The 13742-nt window shown below is 37.8% G+C and overlaps 1 protein-coding gene across 5 annotated transcripts in view; it reads right to left on the bottom strand.

Moving 5' to 3' along the window:
* The window catches only part of LOC6046477 (protein unc-80 homolog), a 46189-nt gene that overhangs the window by 22891 nt on the left and 9556 nt on the right, over positions 1–13742 (bottom strand). For 2 of the 5 annotated variants that reach the window (XM_038266239.1, XM_038266286.1), the window contains exons 2-13: positions 12831–13080; positions 11723–11749; positions 4669–4689; positions 4429–4574; positions 4210–4372; positions 2023–2233; positions 1601–1965; positions 1347–1543; positions 887–1286; positions 716–828; positions 526–543; positions 87–312 (exon numbers count right to left, since the gene is read on the bottom strand). In XM_038266239.1, coding sequence (XP_038122167.1) covers positions 87–312; positions 526–543; positions 716–828; positions 887–1286; positions 1347–1543; positions 1601–1965; positions 2023–2233; positions 4210–4372; positions 4429–4574; positions 4669–4689; positions 11723–11749; positions 12831–12977 — 2034 coding nt within the window. In that variant the 5' untranslated portion in view covers positions 12978–13080. The remainder of the gene's footprint in view (positions 1–86; positions 313–525; positions 544–715; positions 829–886; positions 1287–1346; positions 1544–1600; positions 1966–2022; positions 2234–4209; positions 4373–4428; positions 4575–4668; positions 4690–11722; positions 11750–12830; positions 13081–13742) is intronic. The other 3 variants (XM_038266405.1, XM_038266465.1, XM_038266343.1) reach the window with 2 other exon arrangements.

Genomic DNA, 13742 nt, shown 5'->3' with positions numbered 1-13742 from the left:
TTGACCGACCTGTAAACTGTTCCGAATATGAGGGATGACTGTACCACTTAGTTTATAATATTTTGCTCCAGCCAAAAAATACCAACCTGTCGTCTCAGATAGTCCGGTGACGGCGTTGGCGTGTGCTCGGTTACGGTTATGATTGGATATCGTGGCGCAGACTGCTGGCTCATCGTCATCGAAGTTCTTGGTGCCTGTTGTGGCGGTGGCTGTGGTTGCGGCTGTGGATTGCGCACTACCCTCGGCGGTTCCACGTATCTGTGAAATCTAGAACCAAGTTGGTGCGATGTATTGTATGGTGCAGTTGGCTTTCTACAAACAAGGGGGTTATACAAGGAATTAAAAGTATGTTCGGTGTGCTTAATATACAGCAATGAGTCGAGGTAAAATTTTGAAGTGGGAAATTTTTTAAAATGCTCAGGTTTTTCGAATCAGCTGGGGGTTTGTGGGCAAATAACGAATTCTCATGACTAATGGTGCTGTATGGGGAAAACATTGGTGGGTTAGAGAAACTTATAAACTTACCCGCTATCTAGAAGACAGCTGGTATATTTGTATCACACAGATAGTTATTTTATAGATTTATAGTTGATATCGTTAGAATTGATATGAGTACAGTGTGTAGCACATAGATGGAGAAGAAACAATCAAAATTGTCGCAGATAAATTGGTTGTGCTTGAAAGTAAAGAGTGATAAATTGGAGGGTGAACTTACCTAAGACTTGGCATGCTTTTTCCTTTGACAAGATTTGTCGAAGGCGCACGGGAAATCATCGATGATGACCGAGACAATTGTTTTTCGCCGGTGTCTAGGCTGCGATGGCAATCCTGTTAAGACAGAAAATTCAGAATAATTGATTCCAGACCAAATCTCAGTCAAACCTACAATATGCTGGAGACGTTTGCCGTTGCCTGTTACTTCAAGTCCAATTTTTTCGAGTCCTCTGTCGGACTTTGAGAGGATTCGCGATTCTATCAATGTCCTCAAGTCAGCCATTTTGACCCGGCGCTTCTTCTCGCTGCCCTTTCTCTCAGCCGTTGGTGTGCTCTGTTCGTCACTGGACGGTTTCGGTGCATGGTACGGTGAATCGATGAGAAGCGCGCTGATCGGTGGTTCCGGGATTTCGATGTAATCCTTGTTGATCGAACCAATGCTAGGGCTGTCACGGTTGCTACTGTTAGGCCCCTGGTACATTGATATCTCTATTTGGGGAATTGGCAGTGAATTTGAACGTCGCCTTGGCTGCGATGGTGGTATGGCTGTTTCTTCACTGATGTCTCGCAGTCTGAGGAGGACAGAGAAGAACATAATTATACAAATAATACTTTCAAGGGGCGTCTTATACCTATTGTTCAAATAATGCAGACTCCAGTATACTCCATCTTCCTGCCAATGGGATATGAACAGACAACGTAGTACAGCGACATCTAAAAATGTGGCAGCGGCCACGTCTCCCTTTGTACACTGTGGAGATTTGGGGTCGGTATCGAGTGATTCTCTCTCAGTGGAAGAGCTGGTTTTTGGCTTGGAGTCTTCTCCTTTCTGTAATAGAGTAAAATTGTTTAAAAACTACGCGATTGTCTTGGTTAAAATACATACACTGAATGTATCAATTCGATCAAAGTCAAATTTGGTCGCCGTTTTTTCGGGTCGATCTTTGAAGGGTTGTTGCGTTTGATGTTGCAGGGGTAGTTGTTTGCTTCCCCTTCGGCTGCTGGTAGATTGATGGAGAAGGCTGGCATCTGCAGTGTAAAAAGCAGGATCGGTAGGACAACCGCCGATTGGCAGTTGGAAGATGACTACTCGTTCTTCTTCTACGCTCGAAGCTTCTTCAGGAATTGTTTCCGGAAAAACCGAATCCTTGGGTGAGGAAACGTAGGACATTTCATCTTCATGCTTTGGGGTTTCCGAGAAAGAAATGCTAGGCGGGGAATCAATGCCATGATGGGCACTGTCCGGTTTTTCTGTGGACAGATAATGATTTATAAAAAATGCTCGCTAAGTTAGGGACACTATTTTACTTGGAGAGAACACCTCAACCGACGGCGTAGTGCTGACAGAGTTCAAGTAGTGTCGCGCCTTCGGTTTAACGGGAGCAATAAAGCAGGACGCGTTTGGAGCTCTGTATTCCCACATCCCTTGCCACATCTTGAGGCCATTTTCCAAGCGTATGTTCTGAAAATCGGACTCCTTCAGCAAGTGAGCTATAGGCGCAAAAAGGTACACGAACAACTGGAAAGGAAAAGCAAAAAATGATGAAAATTGCTTAAAGGTTATTGACCACAGATTCACTCTCCTGCGAAATGAAAAGTTCGCAAGAGATGTCGAACAAATTAAACCTTATTCCAAACCTTTTTGGAAACTTTCAAAGGTTCTTAAGAAACCTCAAAAACCCACCCCTTCTTTAAAAGATGGTGATAATATTCTATTAACTAACGGGGAGAAAGCTCAAAAACTTGCTCAGCAGTTTGAGAGTGCTCATAATTTCAACTTGAATGTTTTGAGTCCTATTGAAAATCAAATTTCAATAGAATTTCAGAATATTGTTGAACAAGAATTTTCATCAGATGAAGTTTTTAATACGGATCTGAATGAAATAAAATCTATTATCAAAAAATTTAAAAATATGAAAGCCCCTGGTGAGGATGGCATTTTTACATTTTAATTAAAAATTACCAGAAGCAACTTTAAGTTGCTTGGTCAAAATTTTCAACAAATGTTTTGATTTGGCATATTTTCCCAGTAGTTGGAAAAATGCCAAAGTAATTCCGATCTTGAAACCGGATAAAAATCCTGCTGAAGCCTCAAGCTATCGGCCCATTAGTTTGCTTTCGTCTATTAGTAAATTATTCGAAAGAATAATTCTTAATAGAATGATGACGCACATTAATGAAAATTCAATTTTCGCTGATGAGCAGTTTGGATTTCGCCTTGGGCATTCAACTACTCATCAGTTGTTGAGAGTTTCAAATTTAATTCGAAGCAACAAATCTGAGGGCTATTCTACTGGCGCTGCTCTTCTAGACATAGAAAAAGCATTTGACAGTGTTTGGCATAAAGGTTTGATTGCGAAATTGAAAAGGTTTAATTTTCCGATTTATATCGTGAAAATTATTCAAAATTATTTGACGGATCGTACTCTGCAGGTATGTTATCAGAATAGCAAATCTGATCAACTACCTGTACGTGCTGGCGTCCCTCAAGGAAGCATTTTGGGTCCAATTTTATACAATATTTTTACTTCTGACTTGCCTGATTTGCCCCCAGGATGTCAGAAATCACTTTTTGCTGATGACACAAGCATCTCCGCCAAAGGCAGAAGCCTTCGTGTCATCACAAGAAGATTACAAAAAAGCTTGGATATTTTCAATTCTTATTTGAAAGAATGGAAAATTACTCCAAATGCTGCAAAACTCAACTTATTATTTTCCCTCACAAACCAAGGGCTGATTTTCTTAAACCAAAAAGTCATCACAATATAAAGATGAATGAGGTAAATTTAAAGTGGGAGGATCAAGTGAAATATCTTGGACTTGGTTTTGACAAAACCTTACTTATAAGGATCACATTGAAAGTATCCAAGTTAAATGTAACAAATATATTAAATGTTTGTATCCACTTATAAACAGGAATTCTAGACTTTGTCTCAAGAATAAACTGTTAATTTATAAACAAATTTTCAGACCTGCCATGCTTTATGCTGTGCCGATCTGGACAAGCTGTTGCTTAACCAGGAAGAAAAAACTTCAGAGGATTCAGAACAAAATTCTGAAAATGATTCTGAAACTTCCTCCCTGGTTCAGCACCAGTGAACTTCATCAATTAGCCGAAGTTGACACTTTGGATGTTATGTCCAATAAGATAATTGATGCATTTCGGCAAAAATCATTGCAGTCTTCAGCTGCATTGATCCGCTCTTTATATAGTTTATAAGTTAGTTTTAAGGTATCCCTTTTCCCTTTTGTACATGTAGGACCTCCTACATTTGAAATCACTGAATAGCGAAAGCTACAATATTTCATGAATAAATGAAAGTTGCTAGTATTTAAAATTGAGGTGAAAAGTCATCGTTTGTGATTGGACACTCAATAATATTTTAACTGAATGAATGTACATGGAAAAGAAATTTGAATAAATATAAATTTAAAAAAAAAAAAAAAAAAAAAAAAATGAAAATTGCTTGTGTCAACATAACTCTCGGTGCTTACCGAAATAGTCGGAATGGAGAAGAGATAGCTTTGGTGCCTTTTAACATCCTTGTTTGCCTCCAGGTCATCGTCGGCACACTCCTCGGCGGCAAACAGCAATATCCAGTGCAATGTGTATAGCATTTTAGTCTCAACAGCACCGAGGGCTTGCAGATCCTTTACGCTGCAATCAGATGAGGATTTTTAGAACCACAATGTTGTTTCTAAATTAGACATTACCGATTGTGCAAGAGTGCTCCGGCACAGTGCATGACATGGGGTAGTGCGGCCTGGACCAATCTCCACCGTGGAATCGATTTTAGTGCAGCTTCAAGGGAAGGTGACAATCCATAGAACATATTCTGCACCAGTGACTTTTCAAAGGACTGTTATACGTTTGCGGTATGCGAAGGATACGAAAACATAAAATATTCATTATTTTTCTCACTCTATCCTACGTAATCAGTTCCGGTCTCATACCTTGCAAGCTTCCTTGAGCTCCTGTGCCGGGCGAACCAAACGTTTAACAGCATGAAACGGTCGTGCGAGAGATTCACAAAGTTTGTGGAGAAATGGGTATAAAATTAGATTACGTTAGGTAACTCAACAATCGTGTTAGGCTCTAAGCAAAGCGAATGGCCAATTAGGATCTTTAAGATCATCATCATCATCATCATGAACGGCACTGAATATTTAATATCTCAATCGGGACGGTTATACAAAGCAGGCAAAAACAGACAGAATTTGAGTTGTGTACACTAAATACAATGTTGAGGGGGGTCGTACAGAGACAATCATAATTTGCGCTGAGTAAAATGGTTGATTGGCACACGTCGACATGGGATTGTCAAGATGATTTTCACAGATTGAATTGTTTTCAATCAAGTGACACTTTATAGATGAACATGTTTCGCGAGTCGTGTACTTTAGGTTTATGTGATCTCGAAAACTCTTTACTAAACATTCATATGTTTGGAAAGTAAGAGCACGACATCACCTGATTTGAGCTTGTTCCTGCAAATGTTCCATAAAGGTAGCAATTTTCGTGTTGATTTCGATAAAAATGTTTTTTAAAAAGAGCGGCCGTGGCTGACTGGTTACGGTGTTTTCTATCTGCTCCCAACGAGAAAGTTAAGGACACAGAAGTTTGAAATGATGAATATAAACGAAAAATCAAAATCGCTCGAGGCGGGGTTCGATCCCCGCTAATGCTAACCACTGTGCCATGACGACTTGGTGAGCTTGGACTGGAATTAGGATTACTGTTACAGAGAGCAAGTTGTGGCGCTATAAACACGTGAAATAGTGTCCAGAGGGTTCTGCAGTACCAAACCTCCTTAGCATGGTGCTCTCAACGAATACAACCAAATCTCGGAGCGTATGGTGGTGTGTCTCCACGCTTCTTCCTCCACTGTCGATTCAGAGTTGTGTTGTTGTTCGAACACTCAGTGCTCAAACTCAACCCAATTACGAATCATCTCTGCGATACGGCTTTATGCAGTAGGCCTGGCCGTTTTGACGCTTGTGATGTTTCAATGCATTCTAATGCAATGGCGTACTACAAATGTTAATAAATGACAAGAAGAGTAGAGCTAGGCGTAATCTAACCTAAGGCACTCTCCAGGATTCCTTCGAAAGATTGGCTGCGCTAGGGTCTGATAAGATTAGATTTGATTATTTCGACAAAAATATTTTTTGACAGCTGACTTATAAAAATAAACGATATGCTATTCAGAGCATTGGTCGAGTTCGCTAAACTTGACAAGGATTTCCAAATGTGGAGAATGAGGAATGAGGGAAAAATCGCTTCTAGATCTAGTCAGGTCATCAAGTATGGTGATTTTGGCCAAGTAACCAAACATAAAATAACAGTCAATACGGTGCCTTTCTGATACATATCTGGAAGTGCTAAACTGCCGTTTTACGCAAAATTGTCCCAGATTTCTAAAAAGTTCAACTAAGAAAAACGCCATTGAGTTTTTCGATCGATTTCTGTTTTTCGTAAAAAAAAAATGCAAAAATGTCCCGGGGTCTCTGTTCTCCCTATATGTCCCTGTTCGGCCAAGGGGCCGACTCAGAATTCCCTACGTTGCACAGTGGGAAAAAGAGGCCAAAAATTACCGCAACATGATCTCGCGCAAACCATCGATTGTTATACAATCGCACTGTACGGACCATTAGCCGGAGTACAGACTATCGGAAGATCCGGATTTTTGGAATTAGTATCAGATTTATCCAATTGTGATTCTATAAGCTTCCCTCTACCATAGTCATGCAAAACAATCATAAAATAATATTAAATACCAAACTGCCGTTTTACGGCGATATGATGTATACGCCATTGAGGTGATTTTGCTGTAGACACGATTTTCTGTTTTTGTTATTTTTTTCTATTTTTTAAAATGACTAATTTAAGGTCTGCTCTGTAGAAACTGTTAAAAAGTACAATAAAAATGTGGCCCCTACAAAATTTCTTGTTTTTTCCTATTCTCTACGATTTTAAACCACAAACATCATTTGGCCGAAAAAATAGCAATAAAAAATCACTACTTTTCCTGCCCAATGATGTATGTATACATTGCTCGATCAAAGCTGGCTTTATTATTTGTGCCAGTTATTTTGATAGCTATGCGGATCCCGTAATGCATTGTCCACGTGGATACTTTAAGGGGGGGAGGGTATTAGGGAGCGTTCTTTTATTACGTAACGCAGTTGGTGGGAGGGGTTTCGGAGGCCGTGTTACGCTCCATACAAAATTTTTAAAATTTGTATGAAAATTTTGTTACGAGGGGGGGGGGGTCTAAAATCCGATTTTTTGCGTTACGTAATAAAAGAACGTTCCCTTAGCGATTGTCTACGCTCCATAAACACATTTTTTGCATGAACAATTGTCCGCAAGAGAGGTGGATGGATCTAGAATTTTCAAAAAAGTGTCTACGTGGATGTGGATAAGGTGTCATCCATTAAGTACGTCACATTAAAATCAGCCAAAATTTACTCCACCCCCTTTGTCACGATTTCCCTATGCTTTTAACACACAACGTCACGCTTGCTCAAAACCCCCCTCTTCCCTCAGAACGTGACGTACTTTATGGATGACGCCTAATGGACGTCCCCTTAAGAATCAAATCGAAATAATGTAATAAAATATTGCCCAGTCTTGATTTGGTCCCAAAACCTCAAATCAACATTCAAACAGTATTGAATTTGACTTCTATCAATTCTCAATGTATGCATACATCATGATGAGTAAAATTGGCGTATACATCATAGTTTGTTTGCTTAATAAAATGGGCCCCAGAGCAGTTTTTTGAAAAAATCTTTCGTCAGGAGGTAGCTTTTAAGATAATTTATCAGACTGTGCAATAAAATTGAAAATGTCCAAAATGGCGTATACATCATATCGCCGTAAAACGGCAGCAAAGGACTCACCGGAACCGGTTCCAACGATCTCCGGTGGCCACATCCGAAACCGCATTTTGAAACATCGTAAACTAGTCGTGCGACGTACCAAACTTCTTGATTTTGGATGCAGAGTAACATCTAGATATATTTTTGCCTCACGGTAAAAAATCAATTCTCAAAATCATGAATTAAATTCACGAATGCGAGAACCACAAAGGAATATATTCACGTTAATAGTGCAAATGCACCATACTCATGAATAAATTCCTTCGTGGTTCTCACATTCGTGAAATTATTTCACGATTACGAGAATTGATTTTTTTCAGTGCTCCTTGACCGGTTCCCTGGTTATCCGGCGGCCACATCCAATGATCTTATTTGACAACCTCCTGGAACCACTCTTGCGTCATATCAAACTTCATGTTTTTTAAAAGAGGATTGTATAACTCATGTCCCCATCCAAAATCAAGAAGTTTGTTTCAAATTACGGTTTCGGATGTGGCCACCGGAGATCGTTGGAACCGGTTCCGATGGGTCCTATGGTATTTAATATTATTGTATGATTGTTTTGCATGATTTTTCATGGTAGAAGGAAGCTTATAGTTTCCCTTATTTGTAATCCTCTTGCCTTCAATCTTGATATACAACAGGTAAACAAGACACAATGCTTCGTAATACTTATAATTCCGTGAAAAAAAAAAAATACTTGGTTGATGAGTTTACGGATAAAGCACCACATTTTATGGATTTTCGAGAAGCATGATAAAATGATAAAAAGATAGAATCGTCCAAAAATGACACGGGACCTTTATGCGTAGAACGGCAGTAAATGTCGAAGTCGGAGATTCAATTGGACTCGCTGAATCGACTTCGGAGAGCTATAAAGTCTGAGCAACTCTCTACGAAATCGGCCGATTTCGACCATTTTTATTTTTTGTATTTTTTTAATTGACTCAAACTTTGTGGGGGCCTTCCCTTTGACCAAATAAGCTATTTTGTGTCATTGGTTCACCCATACAAGTCTCCATACAATTTTGGCTGCTGTCCATACAAAAATGGTATGTAAATATTCAAACAGCTGTAACTTTTGAGTGAATTTTCTGATCAATTTGGTGTCTTCGGCAAAGTTGTAGGTATTGTTGAGGACAATTGAGAAAAAAATAGGTACACGGAAAAAAAAAATTGCAGATTTTTTTATCAACTAAAACTCAATTTCCCAAAATACGTATTTTTTGATTTTCGAGATTTTTTGATATGTTTTAGGGGACTAAAATCCGCAACTTTTGAGCTATCGAGAAACATGGTCAAAAAATCTGCCGCCAAGTTATGAATTTTTGAAAAATAGTGATTTTTGCAAAAAATCCAAATTGCAGGCAAAAACAAATTTGAAGTTATTTTTTAATGCAAAATTGAATTTGCAATCGAAAACTACTCTACAATTTTTTTGATAAAGGGCTTCGTTTTCAAGATATAGCCACCGAAAGTTTGATTTTAGCAAAATATTTACAGTTTTTTGATTTTTAAAAATAGTGACCATGAGCGACCTTTTCTAAAAATATTTTTTTTGAAAAGTTCAGAAAATTTGCTATAAAATTGTCTAAGAGACATTGAAGATTGGACCTCGGGTTGCTGAGATACAGCCGCTTTAAGAAAAAGAAAAACGAAAATTGAAGTTTTCTAAGTCTCACCAAAACAACCCACCATTTTCTAATGACGATATCTCAGCAACTAATGGTCCGATTTTCAATGTTAAAGCATGAAACATTCGTGAAATTTTCCGATCTTTTCGAAAAAAAATATTTTGAAAAAAAATAAATCAAGACTGACATATTAAATGGGCGTAATATTCATTGTTTGGCCCTTTTAAAATGTTACCAATGACACAAAATAGCTTATTTGGTCACAGGGAAGGCCCCCACAAAGTTTGAGCCAAATCAAAAAATACAAATAAAATCCATTTCCGGTTTTGGTAGATAATTGCTCAGTCTTTTAAATAGGGTATATGGCCCAATTTTGGACCTACTATGCAAAGCGTCAACATATTTCGCATTGTTCTCAGGAACGGTCAAACTGATTTGGCTCGTTTCAGGATTGTTTTGTGCCTTTATTTATGCTTAACAAAGTGTACTATTGAAATTTGGAAATAATTTAACCATTTCATTGTAATAAGCATTTCAAGTAAAACATTTTTTGGATGCTTTTTGGACTTATTGAATGTATTTTGGAGACATCGCTGAACCTATTTTGGACCTACACTCTGATTGGTTGAAATTTGGACAACTCGAATTGCGGCGTGCGGCGGCAACACGCACACTTACAGAAACTCGGTTTGATAAACCAAAGGGCCTATCCACGATTATAATTTGGAAAATATTTATTTCAGAAATTAAATAATTATGATAAAACAATGGGTTTGAATTTGAAAACGTGTTTTGATTATATTGAATGGAAGCTCGCGCATCTTTAGCAGGTCTCTGTCCTATTTACAATTTGCGTATTTTTACGACCTAATTGACCTAAATATGACCTAAATATGACCTAAATGATGTTACGACAAAAATAAATCAACATCAGTTTTAATTTTGGGATACTTTGCAATCGGTCCTAACAATCATCTAAATCTCTATCATCGATTTGCAATTTTATCGTTTAAAAAACATATTTTCGTTATTGCTGTTAATCATTTGCTTTTTAAAACTTAGATTTCTTTCAAATAATTACAGTAAAGAATTTCAATTAAAAATATTCAATTAAAAATAATCAATTAATTTCAATGAAATATCGAAATAAATTGATAAACTAAACTAGCAACACCTTGTTATACATGTGTTGGTGATAGTCTTGAACCGACGGCAAAGTAGGTCCAAAAACTGATTCAACGCGACTGATTTGAAAAAATATTTTGAATTGAGTTTTTTCGATAATAGAATAGTTATTTCAATGGTTTAGTGATGAAAAACATAAAAGAATTGAATAAACGACAGTTACCTGGCTCGGAAACCAGACGAAAATGCTTGGTGTCAGAGCAAAACAGAACAAATCATCAAGGTGTCGCGAGCCAAATCTGATAAGCAACGAGGCTGGAATTTTTGGACCTAATCTATGTGCTAGGAAAATGGCAGGAAATACGAATGGCATTGGAAAAAGTGGCTGAAAAGGCGGAAATAATCAAAAATGTTAACATTTTTGGAAGAGGTAAGCTACAAAACGATCCTGCTTACACTTTCTGTTGTTTGGATTCAGTGAATTCGTACTTTAAAAGCCTGAACTACCTCGATTAGTAAAAATTAGGGACCTACATAGGGAAATGAAATGTTCTGGGAGAAATTCTAAGCACCCAAAGTCATTTAAATTTAAGGTTGAAAAACTTGTAGCATTTTTCTGGTGCTGGCACGTTTCTAGTACCGAACTAGCACAAACTTAACAACAACTATTATTTTAATAAAAACAACAGTTTTACAATGTTTGTAAATGTTGTTAATCTCATTTTTCTGCCCAAAATTATTTTAAATTGATTCTGACCTTATTCTTGCATGGTCTTTTTGCTCGATTGGAACCCCAATTTGACAGTTCGATTGGAACCCTGAGAGTAACATTTCGCCTCTCCATATAGGCTCTCTAGTAAAAATAGGTCCAAAATAGGTACTAGGTCCAAAATAGGGTCATATACCCTATATTGAGGATTTATTATTAAAAGTTATTTTTTTCATGGAAAATCTTTAGTCCAGTAAAAAAAAGAATATTTTTAATCTTCCTACATCACTAATTTAAATTTATTAATATCAAATATTTTAGCAAACTAGATATAATTTTCCTTTAGATTTTTTTTGTTAGGTTGATTGTTGAATGTTTTATTTTAAGGCTGTTCCCAAAGCAAACAATGGACTACTCATAAAATAAATGTTGTTAAACAATTTGCATATCCATGTTATTTCTCGGTCCAATACTAATAAAATTGTAATTCCTCGTGGTTCCTCTCCGGTTTCCATATTTTTCTCAACAAACAAACACAGGTTTTCAATTAGGGTAGTATGGTTTTGTGTAACAGTTAAGCAACAAACGATTGAGATATTAAGTATTCGAGAATCAGTGTACAGAGAAGCATTTTTGGCACATTATTTACACTTACATGATGTCCAGGTGCATGTTGACAATACTATACAGACAATTAATGTTTTAAAAAATATTACACGAACAGCGAGGTTGTTGAAACATTATTTTTACGCATAGGAAAGAGAAGAAGCATAAAGAAACATGGTTTTGGAAGAAAGTACATTGAGTTATTATTTACAATTATCCCACAATTCATCGTTAATAGGAACAGAACAAACAAATGATAATAAAAGCCGTAGGATTGGTTTCCAATGTACGATAATTGGCTCATTTTAATTGTCCATCACCACCTCCGGAACGGATCACTTTGCCAATAAAACCGACCTATAAATTGGGAGTGTGTTCGAGTGTCAGTATTTGTGTGTATGTCTATTGGTGTGCATGTATTTTGTGGCTCATTTTGAAGCACCGACTTGGCACTGAATCCCGTCAGTGGAATTTTCGAATCGATGCCGATGCCAACTTGTTGGCACGACATGAAAGCGGAGTGCGAAGTGGTAATAATCAAATAATAACACCCGTCGGCAACTACATTTTTCGTTTCAGCAGTGGCAGCAATGGCCAAGGAGTGCCAGCAGACGACTGTTGAATCCTAGCGCTCAGACACACAGACGAGGCATTCTCGGTTGTTCTCGCCGGCGTAAACGTCGCAGGATATTATTGGATGCTAATGGAAGGAGCTTTCTTAAGTAATTGATGAAAATAGCGACACTACTGTTCGTTTGGCTATGTTGAGTCACTGGCTTTCAATTACCATTGATATCGAGTTGAATTTATGCTTTATTGAGTTATAGACTAAGTTTGAAGATATTTCGTTCCAAAATTCGAGTTAAAATGTTTAGGACTATTGAATTTACAGGACATGGCACACAGAAAGGCGAAATATACAGCTGATATTTTTCAGGAAACACTGAACCGATTTTTAAAAGAAAAGCTCCAATTTATTTTCAGCAATGGTGTTGTCAAAAATTTATCTATAACTCTTCAGTTTCACCTACTTAAAAACTTGATTAGTTTAATTCAAAAGACAAAACTCCAGGGAAAAACAACTGGCAATGACAATAGAAATTATAACATTTAACATATTAGTAACAACTAAAGATATTAAGTAAAAAGTCACTTACCATGCAGCTAGCCTCGTGAAGCTTTCCCAACTTCGGCCGGATGAATGGAGCAATCTGTTGCCACAAAAAGGTCTGCACCGGAACCGGAACTCCCAAATCCTGCAGACCTTCATCCATCGGGTTGGTGGGGTCATTGGAAGCTGCCATGTCTAGGCAATTTCCAGCTCGGCAGGTTCAGGGGCAATAGCGTGGCGTACTAGCCCTAGCAACAGCAGCAGCAGTAGCAGTTATTTTTATGGATTATGGAAAGCTTGGCAACGTCAAAGTAGACGAGACGAAATCATACATTAGAGATGGATTGTTTTTTATGGAAATGGGCAGGCGAGATTTGGTTTATTTGCTGTATGCAAATGAAAGTTATCGGTTTGTGGATTATTGTATTGAATCAACAAAAGGCATCATTCTGCTGAATCAATACTCTTGGTGGTTATTTTATGTTTCTCAGTAGTACAAAGCACTAGTGTTTCCAGCTTTCCAAGTAACACTTACTAGACTAAAGTTGTTTCATTGAAGACTAAGTTTTGTTGAAACTTTGTGCATAGAGTAAAGGCATTTGGCAGCAATTTCGCAAAATAAAAGCAAGTCCGAAATCGTTCTATCATTTAGTTATTGCGGGTATCAGGATTAATTATCATTGCGGAAATCGCAGAGGTCCCTTAGTAGGCTCAATTGTTTGCATGCTCGATCCACATGTTTTATTTCATAACTGAATAAGTCACGTGGTTGCAAAAAATCTCAAATAAGCAAAGCATGCTCGGGGTGCCATACTGGCTTTTGGCATCCTGAAGCGACATGTAGCTTTGAAATGCGTTGCGCTAATCAAAGTGCGCTTTATAGTCGCAGCCAAACAGTTCAGAACAAAAAGGCCGCACTTTGCGCAGTAGCCAGACTGACGCTCTCTAGAACCGCAGA

This window comes from Culex quinquefasciatus, chromosome 1 (assembly GCF_015732765.1).
Source record: "Culex quinquefasciatus strain JHB chromosome 1, VPISU_Cqui_1.0_pri_paternal, whole genome shotgun sequence".
NCBI classification, from domain to species: domain Eukaryota; kingdom Metazoa; phylum Arthropoda; class Insecta; order Diptera; family Culicidae; genus Culex; species Culex quinquefasciatus.
The sequence above is the reverse complement of the archived record's forward strand: the minus strand, read 5'-3'. Positions and strand labels throughout refer to the sequence as shown.